Consider the following 23,989-nt stretch of genomic DNA (forward strand, 5'->3'; position numbering starts at 1 on the left):
CTATCAAAATTCATCAAATTATACATCTAAAATATATGTAGTTTACTATACAGGAACCATAGCACAATAAAGTTTTAAAAAAATAAAGAATCTCTATAATCACAGTCCACCATATTCAATATTATCTTCACTACCAAACACAACTCTAGCCCCAAATGTGATGCTCACCCCTGCTCCTTGCCTGTTGTGAAAGCTCTTCCACCCTCTCTCCTCTCCACTTCACATCCACAGCCTTTCCATTCTTTGTGTGTCATCACCTCATTCATGAAGCGTTCTCTGATGACATCACACACACATAGATTCTGCCTTCAGTCAATAACTACACATGAAGAACCACTATTCCTGAAGCTGAGAGGCTCCTTCCTCCCAATTCATTTGGTCCATCATTGTCTGGGACTTAGATTTAATACTCTTATTACTGTTCTTTATTATATTTGTGGAAAAGGCTTTTAAATATTTTACTAGTTGGTTGCATGCAATCTCAGCTTAACTGTAGGTGATCTGTCCTTAGGAAACCCAAATATACACGTCTTGTGTATGTTCCACAGCATCTTGTGTATGCTCCTTGGTAAAGGGCCAAATACCTTGACATTAATTGATGTTCAATGTTTTCACTTGTAAACCTTGTTAATACTAACTTTTGTAGGGACAGAAGGAAAGAATTTTTTCAGTTGCCACACATTGTCTTGTTAGACAAATATTGATGGAGTTCTCACTATGTGTCAGATACAGGCACAAAGATTCCATCTATAATGCTAGGGCCTGAATCTTGGATGTTTCCGCAGCACTTATCACTGTGCTTTTCCACACACAATTAATACTCAATAGGTATGTGTTAAGTGGATACACGAATGTAGCCTCCTTGCCCTCAAGCAACTTACATTTTAATAGTGGGGGTAAATGAGACACAAGTGATGAACAAATAAACAAGTAGATGGGCAAGGTAATTTCAGAGCGCGATAATCACCATGGAGTAAATGAAACAGGAGAATTACCACCACATACTATGCAGTTGTTTGCGATTCTGGAGATATTTTTCAACGGAGTCAAACGACCCCATCAGCATGGCTTACTGGTAAAGGGGGCACTCTCTGGAGGCAGATTTCCAGGGTTCACCACCCGGCCTCCCTCACTCGCTGTGTGGCTCAGGACGAACAACTTAACCTTCCTGGCCTCGTTTCCCCGGCCTCTAACAGTACCGCTCATGAGGTGAATCAAGGATTACGAAGAGTTGATTCCAAACACGTAGTGTTTGGCAGTGGTCCTGGCAATCTGGGTTGCGGAAGTAATCACCACCGTCGGTCGTTAACTCACTCGCACTAATGGCAGGTGAGAACCTCAGACCCACTCTGTCCTGAGCCCCGCCCAGATCCGCGCCCCCACCCCCACCCCCGGCCCAGACACCGGGCAGTCGAGCTGGACTGATCTGGGCAGTTTTGACCTTGAATTGAGGTCCTAGGAGGCCGAGGGGTCAGTGCCCCCTTTCCTCCTGCGAGGGCGGACAGAGGTGTGCAGGCGGACCCGGGCTGCCGAGCTGGGAGGGCGGTGGGCTCCCGTCCCTCCCTCAGGCTGGAGGCCTCGAGGGCTCAATCCCGCTCACCCCGCGCCCAGCGGCCGCGGGGAGCGAGCCGGGCTCTCCCTTCGGCGCCGGGCTCTCCGAGCCGCGGTTCACGGCCCAGCGCCGGCTACACAGCAGCGCCCCAGACCCCCTCGCCCCGCCCCGCCCCAATCTAACGGTCGCCGGCCCAGCGCACCGCCCACCCAGAGTGCGAGGCCGCGGGCGGGCTCGTCAGGCGATTGGCCGGGAGGGGTGCGAGGGGCACGCGGGCGGGGGCACGCGGGCGGGGCGGGGGGCGGGCACCTGCGCGCAGGCGGCGCGGCCGGCACGCGGCGCTCGCGCTCCCTGCTTAAATGAGCCTGGGCTCCCCGCGCCCGCCACTTCAGCGGGGCCAGCGCCGTGGCTGCAGGCGGAGCGGCCGGTGCCAGCCCCGTCGCTCGCGTCCGCGCTCCTCCGCCCCGGGGCGGTCGATGGGACGGAGCGCCGCGGAGAAGGAGGCGGCGCCCGTCGGGGGGCTAGGGCGGCGCGGGAGCCTGCCCGGCGGCTTGGGCATGGAGGGCCGCCGGACCTGAGCCCTGCCCCGCGGGGAGCAGCCCAGTAGCCGGCGATGGGGACCGAGCGGGGCTGCCGCCTCGCCTGGCCGTGAGTGCCGCGCCTCCGCTGCCGCCTCTTCGCCGCCGCCTCGGCCCCTCTTGAAGCGGCGAGCCGCTCGGGAACATGGCCCTGGAGCAGCTCTACTCGGTCCTCAAAGGTAAGCGCCCGGGGCCGCGGACGGCGCCCCCTGCGGGCGAGACCGGCGTCTTCGCGTCCCTGCCCGGCGCTGGGAGCCCGACGCGCCCCTTTGTCTGGCGCGAGCAGACGGCGGATCCCCGGTGCCCGCCCGGATCGACTCGCTCCCGGAGCGCTTCTCCCCGGCCCTCTGTGTTTCTGGCAGGCTGTGGCGGGGGACGGGGAGCGCATCGGGACGCGGTGGCCCCGGGGGCCCTCCGAGCTGTGCCCTCGTGCCTCTTCCTCGGAATTCCGTACATCGCTTTGCAAAGTTGTAGGGTTCGTGTGACTGGAGTGGAGGCCGGTCTTTTTCACCATGAATAACAGAAAGTCATTCCACGCAAACAATAAAAACCTCAGCGGAGGCGTCGCGGAGCCGTTCTCGAAAAGCCCCGCGGTGGCGGGCGGTGGAACGGCCTGCCCGCCGGCCGGGTCCCACCTGCTGCGGCCACGGAGGCTGCGGCACCACTGCGGGCGCCGCGACCCGGCCCGGCCCGGCGCCGCTGCTCGGGGCTGCGCCCAGGCGCTTCCCGGGACCTGGGGATACCCTGCCGCCGGTGCCTGGTTGTTCTCTATGTGTTGTACCGGGAATTGAAAACAGTCGGCTTGCCAAGTACACAAAAGCTCTAAACATACTATAGCTGCTTTGCATTATCCAGGAGGTGTTATTTTAGATTAAAATTTATATAGATAGATAATTAAGATTATGATACAAAGTTGCTTCTGGAAATCGGACTAAATAAATTCTTATTTCGGTCCTCAGAGGAAAACACCACCACCAATAAAGGGCTTCCCTTTCCCCCTGCTGACTTAAAACTGAAAACTGAATAGCTATGTATTTGTAATGTTATGAAATATTCCCTTTTTTATATTGGGTAAGGAGTTAAGGCATTGATTAGCGGTATCATATATCGCTTTTCACTGTATCTTGGTATTTGTGCGGTGAAAATGTTGGTGTTTTTTTCCACTCCATACGAACACTTTTTTCAAATTTGTTTTACTGGAAAATTCAGTATAATTTTGCTTTTAATCTTAATTGCACAAACTATTCTTCAGCTATTTCTAAATTCATAATTGATACTTCAAAATTTAATTACCCACTGCGATACTTATATGTACAGTTTGTACTATGATAACCTAGGACTTTCTAGCTGGTGATTGTTCCCCAGTCATCCCATAGATTCTTAATGATTTCCTCATATATTAAAATTTAAAACTCTGAAATCAATTTCTATGGTCTTTCCTGTCTGTAACTCCTAATTTATATTACTGTTCCTTGGAAATTGAGATTTTGTTTTACTGTTTCAAAATAAACCATATGCACAGTAGGGTTTCTGATAGTGCTCCTTATCTGAATTTGCTTTGTTGTTCTGATTGCCTTAGGATGTTCAGCATCATAATGACATTCCCTCTGAGTAGCCGCCTCTGGGCAGAAATCACGTTGATCTATTATACAGCTTTACCTGCAGAACTTGACGAAACTGAGCTGAATAGGACAGAATCACTGATACTCGGAATGGTGAAGGCTTTTGCATCTTTTCTGCCTTTGCCGCTGGTACACACTGCCCTCTCTGGCCGCCGTGGTGAAGCATTTAGTTGTCGCACCTTTCAGGCAAGGATTCTGTGGCTGATGGCAGAGCTACAGTGAAAACGATGTAGTGTCTGGCTTTTCTTCTTAATGTTACCCAGCCTACACTATTTTTACGTGCTGGTGTATTTTTAAAGCTCAAGCTAAATTGTTGTTGTTAGGCTTACTAGGAAGAAAACAAGCTATCTTTTAAGTCTTCTGAAGTTTATGTATATGTGCTTTGTAAATATGGGGAATTGGTCTGGAAAGAGTCAAGAAATTAACAAAAGTTGATTCTGAGAAGAGAATCTGGGAGACTGAGAAACAGGAGTAAAGGGAAGACTTCTGGTTCACTGCACACCCATTTGTATCACTTGATTTTTTTTAACCAAATGCATGTGTTATACCTATACAAAAATTGATATTTTAATTTTTTTAATTATCTTTTCAAAAATCTTGGCTTTTCCCAGTGCCACCACTAAACACATGAAAAAGTAGCCCTTAAGTATCCTATAAGGTAAGTTGCTTCAACATCGAAGTTCTTATCAGAAGCAGTTATTTAACATTTGCACAGTTACATATATTACCTACTGAAAGCCTTTTTTGGAATATTATGGTCAGTTTGTACTAAAACAAATCAGCTATCATGAGTGTGCGAAATTTTAAGAAGGTAATTTTCTTTAAGATGCCATTGATTCTTTGTTTTACTTTCAGCAGTAAGAACAAAAGGATAACTGTATTGGGCTTTTAAATCTTTCATATATTGTTAAAATTGAATAATTCACTTCTGTTTATGATCACTCCAGGCCTTATAAAATTTGACTTACCTTCTATCAAAGTTAAGTATCATAGTCACATGAAAATGTTGCATTAGATTTATAAACCATTTTTTACTGGATTTCATATTCATTCTGCACATTTGCTCCAGGAGAATCCTATTAGATGTAGTTACATTTAAATCTGTAAAAACTGTGGTTAAATTTATGGTGTTATAGTGCACCATTGGCACTATATTTAAAAAATTTTATCTGAGACTCTGACAAATATTAAACTCCTGTCCTTCATTCTTAAGCTTCATCCAAGAAAGTAAAACCATACAGAAATAAGTATTGTACCAAAGAGCTATCCCTTTAATAGGGAAGTTTTTAAACATAGCCTTGTTAAAAATTAACTTTTTGGCTGCTTTTTCCCCCTGGGAGTTGAAGAAAATGTTTCAATACTAACATTTGAAAAGTCTGACTAAACGATGGTTTTATTATAGTAAATCCTCAAGTTGAATCTAGTTTATCTATGTTTTGAAACCAAACTCACCTTTTAGGAAAAACATGTAGCCCTGTAATGCAGGCACATGTTCATTACAAAACAAGTTCAAATCAAAGCCATTTTCAGTCCTTTTAGGAATGAGATAGAAGAAAGATAAACTTTAAGTATAAAGTTCACGTCTAAAAGTCTAAACAATCCAAGTTCTGCTCTTGGTTACTACCCATTCAGCACAATCCCCTATGGTTTTGAAATTTATGCTCCTGCAGAGTAATTGTTGAGACTAAAAAAAAAGTGTGTCCCTGAGACACTTTGAGATCCCAATTATTGTGGTCTTTGAGTCGGAACAGGGATCCTAAAACGTGATCTAACCAGTGGTTTCCAAATTTCCCTTAACAGAACTCCCTCAGAGGAACTCTTATAAGGAGTTATTTAAAAACTAAACAAAAGCAGCGGATGAGAGCAAGGTTGCTCTAATTGGTGAGGGTCTTACCCTCTCAGTCCCTCAGCAGAATGGCTCCTGAAAAACTGACACTTTTTTTTTTTTTAGCGTGTTTGTTATACTGCTCACAAAATTACAGGGTGTACTAATCTGAAAGCTCAATTCATCCCAGACATTAGGTTGGTTTAAACATGCCTAGAGTAATATATTGGAAATAACAGCCTTAGTGGGTAAGGAGATAGCAAATACTCCCTAAAATGTGGCCTGGTTGTGTGAAAATCTGATGGCAGCTGCTGTGGATGCCTGAGGAAGACTTCTGTGTGATCAGAGCATGCAGAGCCCCATCTCCAGGACAGCCCCATTGTGCAGGAAAGAGAGCCACTTCTGCTACAGTTCCTCTTTCTTACAATAGATGGGCAGTGTGATTAGCATATGGAGACTAGAGTGCTCCCAAATTTCACCAAAATCCATCTTCTTTCTTAACTGAAAAGTAGAATTAAATTTGATTAAGTGAGGCTGCTTTTTTGTTCTCTGGAACACAGTTGATTGAAAACAAGTTACTAGTACCTCAAGTAGTATGTGGACTCTAACCGAACTCCATTCTGCTTTCATTATGGAAAAGAGTAAGGAGCAGGGAGACCAGTTAGGTGGTCACATTCTGGACTCTCATGATAGATTTACCAAACCTTATGTTTACCGCTCAGATGCTTAAAACGGGAAAGCTCAGAAAGAGGTACGTTTCATTTTTAATGAAGGTAAATTGAGTCAGCTTGAGAAAAGAAACAGGAGTAGCATATGTTAAAGGGGAAAAAAAATCAGTTCTTTTTCTGTGCCCTGCCTTATGCTCAGATAAAAGGCAGCTGGGTCATCTATGTGGCTACTATTAACCAAGATGTGTGCTTGCTAGTTTGTTAGCGCAGGCCTCCCTGTACTCTATGTTGTAGCTACAAAGAAGATATAATCAGGGTTATGCTTAGTCACTTCATGCATTCATCTAATTTTTATTGAGTGCTGTTGTGGACCAGCCAGCCTTCTAGTCACTGAAGAAGCATCAGTGGATCAGAGAGACTCAGTCCCTCTTTCCAGTTGGAAGAGACAAATAATAAACAAGCAAAAGAAAATAGCAGGTAATACAAGTAATTAAAATATGATTTATGTAATAAAACAGGATGGAGAAAATGTAGAGCTGCTTTAGTGGTCGGAGAAGCCTCACAACACCTTACTGATGGGAGGGAACCAGCCGTGCAGAGAGTCTCGCGGAAGAAATAGCTAGTCCCTAAGGTGGGAATTAGCTAGTGTGTTGGAGTAACGGGAAGAAGGCCAAGAGCATGGTCAGGTGCCAGAGCACATGGGACCCCTGAAGTCAGAGAGGAGTGTGTGTTTATTCTGAATGTAATGGGACTCTTGGAAGATGTTATGAAAGGCTGTGATATGATCTGATTTAATGTTTAGAAGGACCACTGGCTGCTGAGTACAGAGTAGGCAATAGGGGACTATGGCAGAAATAGCCAGTTTCTCCCAGTATCCATTTTACCTTTCAGTAATTCTCCTAATTTTAAGCACACAATCACCCAAGTAAGTACTAGATTTTCCAGCTTTCCTTAGGGTTAGGTATGGCCATGTGACAGATGTGTGTGCAACTTTGGTAAAGTGGTAGTGGTTTTGTAGTTCAGTTTTAAGGTTTTATTTTGCGATCATTGCAGATTCTGGGCAAATGTTCTTAAAGGAAGGAGGAAGGCCCTGTGTCATTTCTTCATTCTTGCTGAAAGTAATGCAGATACAACACCTGGCACTCCAGCATCTATACTGGACCATAAGATGACTTTGGAAGTGAAAGTCACACACAGTTGAACAATACAGTAGAAGGAGCTTAGGTTCCTAGTAATGGTGTAGCCCTCACTCTAGCCCTTGACTGCTTATCTGCACAGTTTGTTTTACTTGATAGAGAAATATAGTCTATCTTGTTTAAACTATTAGTTTAGGTTTTTCTATTACTCAAGCCAAACCTAACGCTAACATGTAGGAGGGTGTAAAATCAATGAAAGAAACAAAACCAGAGAGAGAGAGCCAGTGAATAGTCACAGAAGTGAAAAGTCTGAATGCTATCTAATAAAATTAATCTTGAGAGAATTCCTAGAAAAAGTAGGTTTTTAACAGAGTGAAGATAATTTTGTAGAAGCAGAGGAAGTCCCTGGCAAGTGCAGGTGTTCAGAAACCAGAAGTATTTGTAGGGACTTAATGAGAATATATATATACACATAGTTGGTAGAGCATTCACCAGCGTTTTCACAGCATCAACTCCTTTGTGCCTACCCTCTGCCCTGCCCCACCCGTCTTGGCCCACACTGGCCCCACTGTCACCAAAGGAGAAAGCAGGTAGCCTTGTTCTGTTCCTTTCAGTGTCCTGTCACTCTCCTATTGCAGTGGTCTTCAAAGTGTGGTCGCAGAACCAGCAGCTTTAGCATCACTAGGGAACTTGTTAAAATGTGACTTCTTAAGTCTCACCCTAGACCTGCTGCATCAAAATCTCTGGAAGTGCTCCCCCTTCATCTGTGTTTTAATAAGCCCTCCAGGTGATTACGATGCACACTACAGTTAGAACTGCTGTCCCAGGGATTCAGTTCTCAAACCTGGAAGTAGAATTGCTGAGTGGGTTTGTACATTTTTAAGCCTTGATACATGTACTAGATTAACCTCCCCAGCGCCGTGCCAGTTTACAGTCCAGTGGCAGTACAAGTCAGTTTCTTATATCCTGACCAACACTCGAATCTGCTTTTTTAAAAAAATATATTAGTAATGCTGAATTTCTGCATTGTTTTGTCTTTTTGGCACATCTTTCTGGTGGCCTAATCTTTTTTCTCATTTATTTATAGTTTTTGTTTATGTTTCTGTCTTTAGTAAATGAAAGTGTTCTCCATCCAAAAGTATAAATATAATTCACCTTTTTTTTTCAATCTGGTATTTATTTTTCTATTTAGCTTGAAGTAGGGATCTACTTTTTTCCAAAATAATTAACAAGTTATCCCAGAACCATTTATTAAAGCCGTCCTCTCACCAAGTGTTTCAAATATCACATATATCATAATATATTCTGGGGTGTGTGTGTGTGTGTGTGTGTGTGTGTGTGTGTGTGTGTGTTTAACTGTTTCTGAGCTTTTTCTTTTTTTCCATTTTCTTATCTGAAAGCCCCTTAGTTCATTGTAATTCCAAGGACTGACTCACTGCCTGTAATACAGTGGGTGCTAGAGGTGTTTAACTGACAGATTATCTATTTCTTCCTCCACTGTTGCTAATTTTAAAATTATTGTAGCTTTACAATAAGTATGTTATTTTTATGTATTTTACTTTTTTGTGTTTTCCTTGGTCAGTATAAAAAAGTCTTCAAGATGAGCATCAGAAGCATTTTAAATACAAAAAAAGCCACTAAGATTTTGATTAAAACATTATTAAATATTGTATAACCTACCAGGATGAACGGTTACCTTTACATTGTTTTACTGTCCAAAACATATTACTTCTCCATTGTATTAAATTTATTTATTACTTGTTTGTTTTAGCCTTACTTGCTTCCCTTAATAGGTGTAATCATTTTCCAAGTAATTCTCTTGGGACTTCTAGGTTTTAAAATAACATTGTCTATAAATAATAATTTTGTCTCCTTTCCAGTATTTATTGCATTGGCCAGAATTGCCACTATTAAGTAACAGTGGAAAGAAAAAACCTGACCTTGATTTTTACTTAATGAAAAGTAGGGCCTTAAACTAGAAGGCCTGGACACAAGACTATGGGTGAACTATTATGACAGTGATTCAGGGTTAAAAAGAGGTAGAATAAAAGGAGTAGCTTTGAGGATTTGTCTTTAATACCTTGAATAGCACGTGTCTGTATCATTTAGGCCTTCGTTTTTCAGGCAGATCTGTGCACTAGTTATTAAAAGCCTAAACTAACCTCCAGAGCCAGAGGTAAGTTCATAAATGGCGGGCACTACCTGTTCAAGCATCCGATCACAAGCAGTTCTCTGCATAACCCAGCTGTGTGACATGGAGTTTAGAATTTTATTTTGGCATGGATTTCTGCCTTAAAGAATTATTGCCTTCCTGGGTGCATCATCTTTGAATTCAACATGTGAGGTGTTTCTAGATTTGAGAAATTATTGATCCTTTTGGTACAAAGGGAACAAGTGGGCACTTAGGTGATGGGAGTGAGGACAGAACAGAGCGCCGCAGCACTGTTCACATAGTGGGTAATTCCAGGGTTTGCATCAGTGGGGTTTGCGTTACTGTCTCAGCCTGATTATAGCAAGCAGTTTACAAAGATCTTATTATACAACTAGGAAGAAATTGTGTTCATTATGATATGGAATGTAGAATGATTGAGAGTCACAACTGTAGCACCACGACTATCACTAATGTTTCTGTCCCTAACTGTTGTACAGATTTGCCTTATTTATATGTCATTTTTAAAAGTCAGAGGCACAGTTCATTTGGTTGATTAAGTTATGAATAGTTTTTTTTTTTAACATTTGGGGAAAAAAGTTGTGAGCAGCCTCCTAAAGTAGAAAAGAGTAATAAGGTTATTTGGTCTTGTAACTTTATTTTTAATATGATTGTTCTACCTCAGTGCAAAGTTCTGTTCTGTGCAAATTTCATAAATCAGATGTGTTACACAGCCAAGTTTTTATTAGTCATTATATAATTTTCCAAGCACAATTCATCTTTTTGCTGTAGTTTTACTGTTTCTCTCCTGGTTTCAGTTTGTTGATTTCTTGCTTTTCCTGTCTGCCTGGCTTTGTGTTACTTGCTTATATACTGTGAATTATAAATGTGAAAACTAGTACATTATTATGCCTGTGATTCAGGAGGAAAGATAGACTGAGTACAAAATTTTGACCAGTTGTGTATCATCTGAATGGGATGATACGCCTTGGGAAACAGTGTCCTCTAACAAGATATACAGATACAAATGGTTGTGTTATTTGCTGAATTGTCAAATATCTAATATTACCCTAGGTTTTATTTTTGATCAGAAATCTTCTTTTTTAAAAAGTTTTTTTCAAGACTCCATTCCTCTAACTCTGACCCAGTACAGAGATGTGAAGACTTTGAAGGAAGGATTGTTCCAACGTAACAGGAGACCTCCAATACTACCTGCAGCCAAAGAAGGAGAGGGGAAATTAAAATTGTTGAGATAAGACGGTGGTGACAGAGGTCAGCAAGGATGTAGGAAACCAAAGAAGAATATGTCAAATGATTAGATTATGAGACATAAACAACTCTTTGTACATTGGTGACTTGGGTGGTAGATACTGTGTACATGATGCTGAGTGAACAGTGGCTTGACCGTCTGCCAGTCACTGAACTAGCAGCCTCTTCAGTGCCTCTGTCTCCCTCACCCCTAACATCCTTTAAGTCACCAACTGCAGTTGATCCTGCATCTGAATCATGTTATAAATCTCTCCTCCTTCTCACTTCCATTACTGCTCTACTTCAAGACCTTATCATCTTTGCTTCCTGAGTGACCTCTCTTCTCAAAAGTTTAGACTCTACACAGCCATCAGGATTATTGGTCCAAAGCACAGATGTGATAATGTCACTCTCTGGGTAAAAAACATACAGTAATTTCTCATTATAGTCAAAAGTCCAGACTCTTTAGTGTGGCATTCACAACTTTTTAGAATCAGGTCTCATCCTACTGTGTGTGAGCTGATCAGTCACTTTTCCCTTCCACGTGCGAACCGTACTGCCTACTCAGCGTTTGCTAACACCTCCTAGAGAGAAGTAAGTGCCCACGCCGCCATGTTTTTGTCTAAGCTGTTTCTTTCTCCTTCTCCTGGGGAGAAGTCCTATAAGGTCCAACGAGAATATACCTTCTTTTTGTAACGTTTTCCTCATTCTCTTCCTTTTTACCTCCAGCAGAATGAAAGGTTACCTTTCCTGCTTCCAGAGTGCTTTCTTTGTAACCCCTTTTGCATAACCCCTGTTGAAGTTCTTTTCAACTCGTGTTGTGGATTGTCTTTGACCATAGGGTGACTCCTTAAGGATGGTAGTTTGTCGTCAGAGCTATCACTTATTTAGTAGAATGCCTAGCGCATAGGAAGTGCTCTGTGCATCACCTCATTTGATCTTCACAACAACCTTCTGAGGTTGCTGTTAGCACAGCATTCCCATTTTACAAGTAAACTGAGCTGAGAAGGCCTCACAGCTGGTACGCAGCAAAACTCGAACCCCAGCCTAGATCCACCTAACTCCTAAAGTCCGTTCTCTTAACTGTTCTGCTGTGTTTCTTCCCTGCTCCAGCCCATATATCCTCTGTCCCTGCTCTCTGGCAGGTGGTCTGTACGTGCTTACTGACTGAAGGAGTGATACAAACCCCAGTTCCCACAGGAGGCTGACAGTGTGATTTCCACTGAAAGGAAGAGTGAAAGATACCAGTGTACCATTCATGAAAATAAAATGTTTAAAAGAATCTTCAAAATACAAACATACACAAAGCAATTCAATATATTGTTGATTGGGTATCAGAAATTTTAAACTTAGGGGAAAAAAGCTCCAGTTTCTAAATAATGCTCGCTTTTGTAACACAGGCAACAGCATAGTGCTGCACAACTATAGGGTGTCTTGTACTGATTTCTGGGAAACTGCTGCCCCCTTACTTCTGTCTTTATTATGAATGTTCTCAGAAGTCAAATAATCTAATTGAGCTTTTACTGGCATAATACATTGGAAAGGTAGCCATAATGTGTGTAAAGTCTCTGAGGAGATGGAGTACAGTAAATATAGGATAAATGGGGTCAGTCAGCACAGTGTGTTGCAAAGAAAAGTGCATGTTTTTTAATTCATCACAAATTGAAAATGTGCTATTAGTGCTTGTATAAATGAGTACAGTATCAACCAAAGGATTTGGGGGAGTTAAGTGTCAAATAGTAACTTTCATAACATTTAACCCTTAAAAATCTTGAGAGTGAATGTTAGTAAGTAATAGGGATTTTAGTTCATCTTTTTTGTCATCTGATTTTTCTTATAAATTCAGTAAAATCTGATGTAGATTCAACTTTTTAACTTCTCTTCTCTTTTATTTCTCTAGTGTTGTTAATAACAATACTTGTAGTGGAAGGCATTGCTGTGGCCCAAAAGACCCCAGGTAAAGTACTTAAGGTGCTAATTTACTGCATGGTCAGGACAGTGGGATGGCGTGTTAGAAAGGATTGCAACTTTTGAGTACTATTTCCATAATCCCTCTGGGGGTTCCAGTGACCTCAGGCTTTCTGTCCACCTGTCAGCCTCGATTCATTCGGGTTCAGCTGCAGTTAACTGGAGTAAATTGTCATTGTAAAGTCTTACCCTGACACAGTTTTTAAATTGGCATAACTAATGACTCCTAGCACACTATGGATTAGGTCCAAAAATTAAATGAGATTCATGCTTTATCACTAAGAAAAAAAAAACAAACCCTTTTCCAATGTAGACAAATGAAACATTTCCATCAGTATCTTATTCAGAGCCCTACGGACCTGTTCCAGTTGTCCTTGCTTATGAAAGAGGATTAACTAGTGTGATTTATGAAACAGATTTTCATGTCAGAATTTAGTAGATTTCCTAAATAACCTGATTTATTTTTATTTTCATCAAAGTTATACATACACATGACAAAAATCAAAGCATTCTAAAGAGTTAATTAAGAAAAGTCTGTCCCCTACCCCACTTTTCCATGGAGATAACCACTCTTAGCTGACTCCTTTGGTATTAAACAACATACTGTCCTGTTACTTCTTAGTTATTTCAGATTCAGGTATTAGATAATGTTTTTCCCACCGTGAAAGATGAGAATTCAGCGCTTTCACGCTCCTACTCTTCACCCCCAGCCATACGCAAGTGTTCTTTTAACCTTCCGCCTGTAGCACCCACGTCAGTATAGTAACGCCATAATTCTGGTTCTGTCCGCTCAGGATTTACATTGAATCAACCATTGTGCTTTTTCAGTATGAAACTTTGTCTCTAGGTTTAGGAAATTTTTCTTTCTTTTTTTTCTTGTTTAATTTTTTAAAATTCCCTTTTGTCCATTCTCTCTCTTCTATCTTTAAGGAATGTCTATTGTTTGGTTACCTTCTTCTTTTAATCTTTCTGTTTTCCATTTCTCTTTTTATTTTGTCTTCTCAGTAGTCTTTGTTGAGACTTCCTCAGCTTTATCCTCTAAACAAAGAATTGGGAAACATTTTCTGTGAGGGCCAGATAGTAAGCATGTAAGACCCTGCAGGCCCTTAGCCTCAGGAGCAGCTCTCCCTGCGGTGGGGCGACAGCAGCCATGGGCAGTCCACACGCGAGTGGACATGAGCATGTTCCGGGAGACTTTATGTGCAGTAGCAGGCAGCAGGCCATACTTCGTGGACTTCTGCACTAAACTTCTTAATTTTTTCATTTCTTCTATTTTTAGAGACTTTGTTTTCTGAATATTCTTTTCCTAGAGTATGCCTTGTTCTTGTTTTATGGATCTACAGCTGGCCCTTGAACAATGCAGGGACTAGGGGTGCCGACCCGCAGGTAGTAGGAAATCCGCCTGTAACTTGACAGTCCCTTTTCATGGTTCCGCATCCTCAGGTTCAACCAGCTACAGACCCTGTAACGTAGAAGTGGACCCTTGCAGTTCAGACTGTGTTGTTCAAGGATCAACAGTATTTTCTTTTTCTCTGAGGCAATAAAATGATAGTTTTGTTTAGTTTTTTTAAAACATAGTCCATAATCTTTGTTTCCTCAGAGTTGCTTTTTTCTGTTTATTAATCTGTTTTTCACGTTAGAGGCTTTCCTCATGTGTCTGGTGCTCCTTGAATGTGTGCTCATACTTTTGAGAGGAGTGCTCACACCTACTCATTAGCCGTCTGCAAGTGTAGATGGCCTGTTTACTGCAGCCCTGACTGTTGAGTGACCTGACATCGGGGAACCCCTGAGTTCACATCCTTGAGTCTTTTTCTTTGGGCTAATTAGATTCCCCAGAAAAGCTTAAGATTCCGTTTCCTGCTCAGAGGGTCTGCATCTGACCAAGCGTCCTTTGGGGAGCGGGGTGGGGGCAGAGACTGGAAGTGTCACTCGGCATGTTAACATTAACATTCATCTCGTCTCCCTGATTGCAGGTTGGTATTTTCACCCACAGCTGTGCCTGGTGTCCCCTAGTCCGATTACCCTGAATCACTTTCTCCAAAGAAAGAATTTCATTTTCTGATGCGGTGATAGAGCAGCAGCTATACCTAGATCTGTGGAGTAGAGGAGGGTACTGTAAATCAGACTGATTCTAAGTAGGCATTTAACTAAGCCTCATATTTTTACAAAGCCCAGTTACCCCGCCTCCTGCGCCACATGCAGAGATACGCAGCACTGCCAGTTGTTACTGTTACACCCACCTCTTTGCAGTTGTGGGTTTATACCCTTAAAAAAATTATTGACTGTTGTTTAAGTGAACTTTGAAGAGGGGAAGAGCTAAATGCATGCATTCAGTCTTCAACCTTTAACTCAAATCCCTCTGTCATCTTTGAATCTTGTTTGACTTTGTTTTAGACTAAATACAAAGGTACCACTCCAGAGGTAAACTCCTGGGATCCTCTCATTTTTATGTCAGAACTGAATTTTGTAGAGTTTTACTGATTTGTCAGATTCTCCCACATGGTTTTGCCCTTGTAAAATCTAAGCACTTTATTTCCCTGCTCTCTTAACATGGCACACTTGTCCTGTAGCAGCATATTCACAGCACACAGTCTTACCTTTCCTTCACTTCTGTTTTCAGTGTGTTCTAAATTTGGCAGTGGTTCTTAAAAATTATGTATGTGTGTGTATAACAGAGCAGGCAGTTATTTGGGGAAGTTGTAGGGAAAAGAGAAGAATACTATTCTCTTTTGCTATGTTTAATGTTTTAATTTAAATGCTATTTTTCTTTAAGATGGACAAAATATTGGAATGAAGCACATTCCTGCAACCCAGTGTGGCATTTGGGTTCGAACCAGCAATGGAGGTCATTTCGCTTCACCAAATTATCCTGACTCATATCCACCAAACAAGGAATGTATCTACATTTTGGAAGGTATATTTGACCAATTTCTATCTTTCATTGGATGAATTTTTACTTTATTGTAAAGCTAAATGCATTGGTAAAATGCCCTATTTAAGCCAATTTGGGCAAAATTTAAATACGTATTTTAATTACATTCTAGTCATTGTAAATATTTCTTAATACTGAACGTATTAACAAAATAATAGTTGAAATTTTATAGGAATTTTGAATCCTCTAAAATATAATTCAACTGAATGCATCACTCTATATGAAAAATTTCTCTGATAAGAAACTTACACTTACTGGCATCTCTTATGCAAATTTATGTCCATAGTTACATTATTTGTTTCTTTTATCTGTTTTTCTGTTTATCGTGGTACATTGTATCTTATAAAATAAGCATTAGCTTCTCAACTCTAATTTTAATTAAGTACATTTAGTTAATTTAATAAACAGCATATGCCAAAGGGAAAGACTCCTATAGTTCTACAGAGTAGCATTATTACTATTAATATACAATTGAGTATTTATCATGAATTGTATATACAGCAGTTTGCATTATGATCCTCATCTATGAAACAGTAACAGAGCAGTTGTTGTGTTTTTCTCAGTTGTGTCAGGACATTTTTACTTTTTCTTGTTTGTGTTGCCCTAATTTGCTTACTTTTATTTTCTAGCTGCTCCACGTCAAAGAATAGAGTTGACCTTTGATGAACATTATTATATAGAACCATCATTTGAATGTCGGTTTGATCACTTGGAAGTTCGAGATGGGCCATTTGGTTTCTCTCCACTTATAGATCGTTACTGTGGTGTGAAAAGTCCCCCATTGATTAGATCAACAGGTAGATTCATGTGGATTAAGTTTAGTTCTGATGAAGAACTCGAAGGACTGGGATTTCGAGCAAAATACTCATTTATTCCAGGTAATGAAGTTTTTGTTTCAGTGGGTAGGTCTCATTCTGGTTTTAGATTCTTAAGGCTGGAAAAGAGATAATTCAGTTGCGTTAATCAAATCAAGACTTTAAAGGAATTAGCAAAGTCAAAGGGAAATCAGTTCATGAATAAATAAAACCTTAACAAAAATTGGAACTAGAACTGTATTACTTGCATTTTGAAGCATGTCATATATGGTATCACATTTCTTAGATTTTTTTTAAGTTTTATACCATATATCAAGGCCAAAAACATCAAAATAAGTATATTAAAGAAAATAAATCAGGGAATGGGTATAGCTCAGTGGTAGAGTGCATGTTTAGCATGCATGAGGTCCTGGGTTCAATCCCTAGTACCTCCATTAAATAAATATATACATACAACAAATTGTGTTATTTTCATAATGTCTACCAAAAATTATTTTGGTAGGTTTATTTTTCCCTTGGAAGGACTGAACCATTCATTTGAATACATGGCCTCTAGAAAATACTGAGCAATAGAAAGAATACCATTCTGCACTTGGAGGCAAAAGATCTGGGTTTGAATCCTTTCTCTGCCACCTACTAGCTGTAAGATTGAATATTAAGCACAGAGTTGTGCTTGAGAGTTGCTGTTGGTAAGATGGTAATGCCTTCCTGAGACTGCCATAACTTAATTACCACAAATGTAGCAGCTGAAGACAACAGAAATTTATTCTCTAAGAGGTCTGGAGGCCAGAGTCCAAAATCCAGCAGGGTCACGTTCCCTCTGGGCACTCTGGGGGAGAATCCATCCTGAGCCTCTCCCAGCTTCTGGTGGCTGATGCCGCTTTCCTGGGCTTTTGGCCTCATCACCCCAGTCTCTGCCTCCATCTTCACATCACCCTCTCTTCTCAAAGTCCAGGACACTCTACCTATCATACCATCCCCACAGTACATGAGAACACTTTGAGAACTGTAAAGCCCTGGCCACTGTAAAAGTATGCACATCCTAACGTGGAAACACAGAGGTACACAAGTTAATTTCTCCTGTCTTCAGAGAGCTTACAGACTAACAAGATGAAAAAGTAACTTTGTGTAACAATTATATAATCATTTTGCTTTTATTTATGTTTTCATACAAGAATTTTTGTAAAAAAATTAAAACATATCTCAATGAAAAGAAAATATCCATAATCTTACCACCCTGTATTTAAAAAAGCAGTATTAACAATTTGGTGTGTATCCCTTCAGGTGTTTTTCTATATATTTTATTTATTTTGTTTGTTTTCTGTAACTGAGATCATGTTATTCATGCCACTGTATTATCTGCTTTTTTGCCTGAACAAAACAGACAACTTCTTTTCCTGTTAGTAAATGTGGAAATTTTTAAGTGTCACTTCAGTATTTATGTTCTCAGGGCCAAAATGATAAAATTTTAAAAAGTAAAATTTATCTAATAAACTTTATTTTTTAGAAGAGTCTTAGGTTTACAGCAAAACTGAGCAGAAAGTAGAGTTACCAAATGCCTCCTGCTCCCCGCCACACACAGCTACCTCTAAAATCCAAAATCAATATCCCACACCAGGGGTAGATTTGTTGCAACTGATGAGTCTACACTGACACAACATTATCACCTGAAATCCATAGTTTACATTAGGGTTCACTCTTGTTGGTGTCCTTCTTGTGTGTCTGGACAAATGTATAATGACATATGTTCACCAATACAGCAGCATACAGAGTATTTGCACTGCTCTAAAAATCCTGTGTGCTCCACTTGTTCATCCGTCCCACCCCAACACTGGCAACCACAGATCCTTTTTACTGTCTCCATAGTTGTGCCTTTTCCAGAATGTCATAGAGTTGGAATCATACAGTATGTAGCCTTTTCAGACTGGCTTCTTGCACTTAATAATATGCATTTTAGTTTCCTCCATGTTTTTTCATGGCTTAATACCTTATTTCTTTTTAATACTAAATAATATTTCATCCTATGGATGTACCATAATTTGTTTATCCATTCTATTGAAGGGTATCTTGGCTGCTTCAGAGTTTTAGCAACTACAGATAAACCTGCTGTAGACATCCATACACAGGTTTTTGTATGGACAAGTTTTTAACTCAATTCGGCTAAGTACCGTGGAGTGCAATTGCTAGATCATATTAAAATTCATCTTTAATTTTTGCTTAGTAGATAGTGGTGATGGTTGCACAACATTGTGAATGTGCTTAATGCCACTGAATTGTACACTTAAAGTGGATAAAAGGGTAAATATGTGTTTTACTACAATAAAAATAAATTTATAAAAAATAAATTAAAAAAATACAAACAGGTGTCTAAAAAAACTTAATTTGAAAGTTCAGGTAGGAGATATGTATATCAAACTGACATAATTTAAAACTTGCTAGTCTAAAAGTTCTCAGAATCTCCAATTAGCCTGAAAAACCTATTTTATGTGTTTATTATATGTAACTGATTGCTCAGTTCTTGTTAAAATTGTTTTAATGCCAGGTACTGTTAGCATGGTTATCGAAGTACATATTGAAAAAAAGTAGGGGGAAACCTTTTTAGCTTAATTTAGAATACATTGCAGAAACTGATCTTTTTTAACTTAATAAACTAAACCCAACCTTGCTAAGTAGAAGGGGGCAACGACACTTTAGCAATTTTGCAGAGAAATGTCAAAGAGAAATCTAAATCTTAAACAGCATTAGAGTGAAAAGGCATAGGAACTGTCTGGCAGATGAATCAAAATTTCTTCATATGTAAGCAAGAATTCTAAGATATTGTCATTATTGCACTAGTATTTCCAGAATTATCCCAGTTACTTCCAGGAAGTAGCAATCCATTAAGAGCCTCTGCCTCAACAAATATCACCAGTAGCTTAGAGAATTTCTTATATTTAAAAAATACTAATTTCTCAGCATTGTTAGTAGGCTTCTTTCAGATTTGCAAATCCCTAAACAAAATTTGTTTTATAAATATGACTTTAAGTAACTAGACATAGCCATAATTTAGCTAATTAGGCATTGCCTATTTGTTTTTGTTTTTTTTCTTTTAGTGGTAAAATTGTGGCATCTTTGCCCACATTATAAAGGCAGCATGATAGAGGAAGAAAAATTGTCTGGAGAATTGGAATCTAGTCCTGACTTTGCCATTGTATGATCTAAAAAAGTCATAATCTCTCTGATGTAATTTCCTCATCCATAAAATGGAATATTACATCATCTTCCTGATGTTATTATCGTTAGCATAATATTAAAGATAATGTATGTAGAAACTCTGAAGTACTAAAAAATGCAAATGTAAGGTAATATAGTCTAGAAATCCTAAGCATTTATTATAATTTGTCTATATTTTTAGCCATAAGTCATAGAAAGTTGCTCTCATGATACATAAAACTAATAGAAGAAAAAGAGCTGTTTTCTTCTTTTATAATTAAAGTTGACTAATTCTGTTTTTTAATATTTTTAAAAACATTCAAATAATTAAGAACATTGTTTTTGATGTCCATTTTTTCTTTCTTTTCAATTTGCAAAAATCTGACTCATACTTAAGATTTTGTAATGTCTTTTTGATACTAAAATGTCAGTTACTTCAGTTAATTGATTTAGTTCATAAAAATCAAACACCTGGCCAATTTAATTAAATCAGTTATTTTGATATGGACTATTGGTTCTGAATCTTCTATGAACTACTTCACAGGGCAGAATACCCTCTGTACCATCTAGTCATCTTTCTTTTTCCTGCCATTGTGGAAAAACAGCTCACTAGTTACTGTGTGTGCGTGTGGTGTATTATACATAACATAAAAATCACCATTTTAACACTTTTAAGTGTATAAGTCAGTTGCATTAAGGACACTTACAGTGTTGTGTCACCACTATCCATTTCCAGAACTTTTTAGTCATCCCAAGCTGAAACTCTGTCCCCATGAAACAACACTTAATGCCCCATTCCCCACTCCCTATAGCCCCTGAATCTAGTCTCTATGAATTTGACTAATCAAGGCACCTCAATAAATGGAATCATGCAGCATTTGTTCCTAAGTGTCTGGCTTATTTTACTTAACACAGCATTTCAAGGTTCATCCATGTTGTAGCATGTGTCAGAATTTCATTCCTTTTTATGGCTGAATAATATTCCATTACATTATATATACTACATTTTGTTCATTCATCCATCAATGGACTGGCTACTGCTATTGATGTAGGGTGGTGAGTTTTCAGGTAGCATAAATAAGTTACTAATTCATAATGAGATCAAAAGTATAAACAGTATCATTTTAAAAACATCAGTCCTATAAGGGAGCACCTGAATATGCTCATGAATTACCAGTGGTCTACAGTGTACACCAATGAAAGCTTTCTCTTGCTTTGCTATTAAATGTAGCATTAGACATAGTTAAGGCATTAAGCCTTAAAGTAACTAAAATATCTCCATGCCAATGACTTTCTTCTTTTCTCTGTTACAGATCCAGATTTCACTTACCTAGGAGGTATTTTAAATCCCATCCCAGGTTTAGTATATTACCTCTTTTTCCTCATGGCATCTTTGGATCAATCTTACATTCCTTTGAACATCATTCATCTGTTCTTTCTAGATTGCCAGTTCGAGCTGTCAGGAGCTGATGGAATAGTGCGTTCTAGTCAGGTAGAACAAGAAGAAAAAACGAAACCTGGTCAAGCAGTTGACTGCATATGGACGATTAAAGCTACCCCAAAAGCTAAGGTATTATTATGTATGGAGTCACTTCATAGAAGAATAAGATGTGATTTGTATAATGTATTATTTTGGTTCATGTTACTTACTGATTATTTAAACTGACACTACAACTTTTCAAAAATTAATTTGAGTCACATTATTAAGCATCTCCTAAGACCTCAGCATTGTTACAAAATATAAATTTCAGGAATATCCGACATGCGTTAAGATTGTTATTTTAAGAATTTTACGATTTTTTAAATCTGCATATTCCTAACTGGAGAGTGCCAGTGTTGATCAGTGTGATCACAGATTCATATAAAACTTGAGGAGGAGGTAAAATAGGCCGTAAGAGGTTAAAATGTCTTCTCAAAGGTCTCAGAGTTGGTCATAGCAGTGTCAGAGTCAGAACACGAATACATTGAGTCTTAGTTCTGTGTTCTTACCATGCTGTCCTCTGCTAATCATGTAGAGTTTTTTGTTGGAAAGTACCACAGGGAAGGATGTTTTTAAATAACTCTGACAGATTGAGACTGGTTGCTAACAACTTTTGCTTTTTGCTTTTAATTTGTACTTCTAGGAATAGTAACAGTTAAAATTATATTTGTTGTGTGTGTGTGTATATATATATATATATATATATATATGTAAAAAGAGAAAAGAGTAAGAGTAGAAGAAACCTTTAAAGAATTATAAAAACCAGATTGAGAGTTACTGGTAATATGATAGGTTAGATAACCTGAAAACTTGCCTATTACAAACACCTGGAAACATTGGATAAAATATGACAGGTATCCTTTTAAAAGCATAGATAAGCTCCAAAAAAAAGAAGGTAATTCTTCTGAACTAGAAGTGAAAAGAGAGAACTATGAACTGGGGCAATAAAATAAAGACAGAAATTGATGGTACAAATACTCCTTGCTGGTTTCAGTAACCTGTGACTCCTCAGGAGTAGATGTGCCAGGACCTTGGTATTAATACCCGCACTGAGACAGGAAAAGAAGGTCCAGGGTTCATGTTGCCTTTGTGAGATCCCTCACGTAAAGCTGGAACCCTGAAAAGGAGATGATTGCCATGAATTGGTAGATTAGAAAAAATCACCCACTAGCACAAATTGATGACAGAGAAGCTTTTCTTCGTGGGCTCAGCCTCAGGATGGGAGCAAGGCTGAGCTGTCTCCTAACATTTTACACCTAGGAGCCTATCTTTATATTAGAGTTTTGGATGTGAATTTACATTCCATGCTCTATGAGGAACCACTTAGCCCAACAATCAACAAAATGATCCTGGGTTTATAAAACCTTCTGAGACACCTGGGAAAAATAAATGCAAAATAACCATGGAGGCTGTAGAATTGTCATGGATGAAACACTGCTGAAGGTAACTCACAACCCAGCATTGTGAACAACCCATCACAAGTGAGTCAGCTGGTGTAACAGCAAGAAGCTTCTCAGATGCTCGAGAACTGAAGTGTGTTAAATATCCTACAAGAAGGAATCAAAAAGATGAGAAAGAAAAATGACCAAGTACACTTTAAATGTAACCGAACAGAACTTCCTCAAGTAAAAAGTATAGTGTTGAAAGATAGATTTGAGAAAAGTACCCAGAAAGTAGCTTGAGGGTGAGGGAAAGTGGCAGTTTATTAAGAAAATTTTCGAGAATTGACAAATTTGTCAAAAAGTGTTGACAATACATGTAGTGACTCTGAAAGCCAAGGGGAAAAAACTGTTTTAATTGACACTCAGTTACATGGGACACCACACAACAAAAATATCTTTAAAACAACTGAAAAGAAAAGAGAGATTGCCTATGAAGAATAACATCAGAATCATCAATAGCAAAATAGAAGCCATAAAACAGTAATGTCTTCGAAGTACTAAGCAAAAATATTAACTGGCAATCTAAAATTCAAAAATTCCATATCCAACTAAACCATCATTCAAGAATGAGGATAAAATTAAGGTATTTCTGGGCAAAAATAATAAATGGACCGAATACTGAAGTTAAAATCTAAATATATCCTGTTTTTGGTTAACTACAGGACATTTTGAAAATATAAAAACAAAAGAAATACCAAACAGCAAAAGAGAGCTGACATAACTGTTGAAATAGACATCATGATGGTCACTAATTCACAAGGAAGATGCAGTTTTAAATTTTATGTATTAATGTAGCCTCAAAATGTACAAAACATGAATTGACAACTGCTGGGGGAATTGACAAATCCACAATTATAATATGTATTTTTTTAACCTCTTGGTAATTAATCAAGCATACAAAAAAATTAACAAAGCTTAGAAGGTTTAAACAACACAGTATGCCTAATGGGACCTGGTATCTTTTCTTGTAACATCCAGAGAATGTACATTCTCTACAAGCATGCATGAAACATTTATATGAAAACTGATCCAGACGCTGGATGAAGAAAGAGTCTGATAGACATACCAGAGCTTGGTATCAAGCAGAGCATCCTCTGACAAAAATGCAATTAAATGGGAGCCAGCAACCAAAAGATAACTTTAAAACCCCAAACATTTGGAAATTTAATATACCATTTAGTAGTTCATAGGTCACAGAAGAAATCAGGATGGAGATTTGAACACATTCAAAATGTAGCAATAATGAAAATACTACATATCGAAACTTGTGGGTTGCCCCTAAAAGTACGTCAAGGGAATTTATGACCATAAATGCTTCCTTTAGAAGAAGAAAAGGCTTTAAATTTAATGAGCTAAGATTCAACTGAAGTTTTAAAAGAATG

At 39.3% G+C, this 23,989-nt stretch overlaps 1 protein-coding gene across 2 annotated transcripts in view; it reads left to right on the forward strand.

Moving 5' to 3' along the window:
- Nucleotides 1-1,878: 1,878 nt before the first annotated feature.
- Nucleotides 1,879-23,989, forward strand: part of NETO2 (neuropilin and tolloid like 2) — a 53,155-nt gene continuing 31,044 nt past the window's right edge. The window contains exons 1-6 of one of the 2 annotated variants that reach the window (XM_074370807.1): nucleotides 1,879-2,309; nucleotides 12,679-12,735; nucleotides 15,520-15,660; nucleotides 16,308-16,556; nucleotides 20,999-21,043; nucleotides 21,128-21,255. In XM_074370807.1, the coding sequence (XP_074226908.1) occupies nucleotides 2,276-2,309; nucleotides 12,679-12,735; nucleotides 15,520-15,660; nucleotides 16,308-16,556; nucleotides 20,999-21,043; nucleotides 21,128-21,255 (654 nt within the window). In that variant the 5' untranslated portion in view covers nucleotides 1,879-2,275. The remainder of the gene's footprint in view (nucleotides 2,310-12,678; nucleotides 12,736-15,519; nucleotides 15,661-16,307; nucleotides 16,557-20,998; nucleotides 21,044-21,127; nucleotides 21,256-23,989) is intronic. The other variant, XM_074370808.1, reaches the window with a different exon arrangement.

Source organism: Camelus bactrianus, chromosome 9 (genome assembly GCF_048773025.1).
Source record: "Camelus bactrianus isolate YW-2024 breed Bactrian camel chromosome 9, ASM4877302v1, whole genome shotgun sequence".
NCBI lineage: Eukaryota > Metazoa > Chordata > Mammalia > Artiodactyla > Camelidae > Camelus > Camelus bactrianus.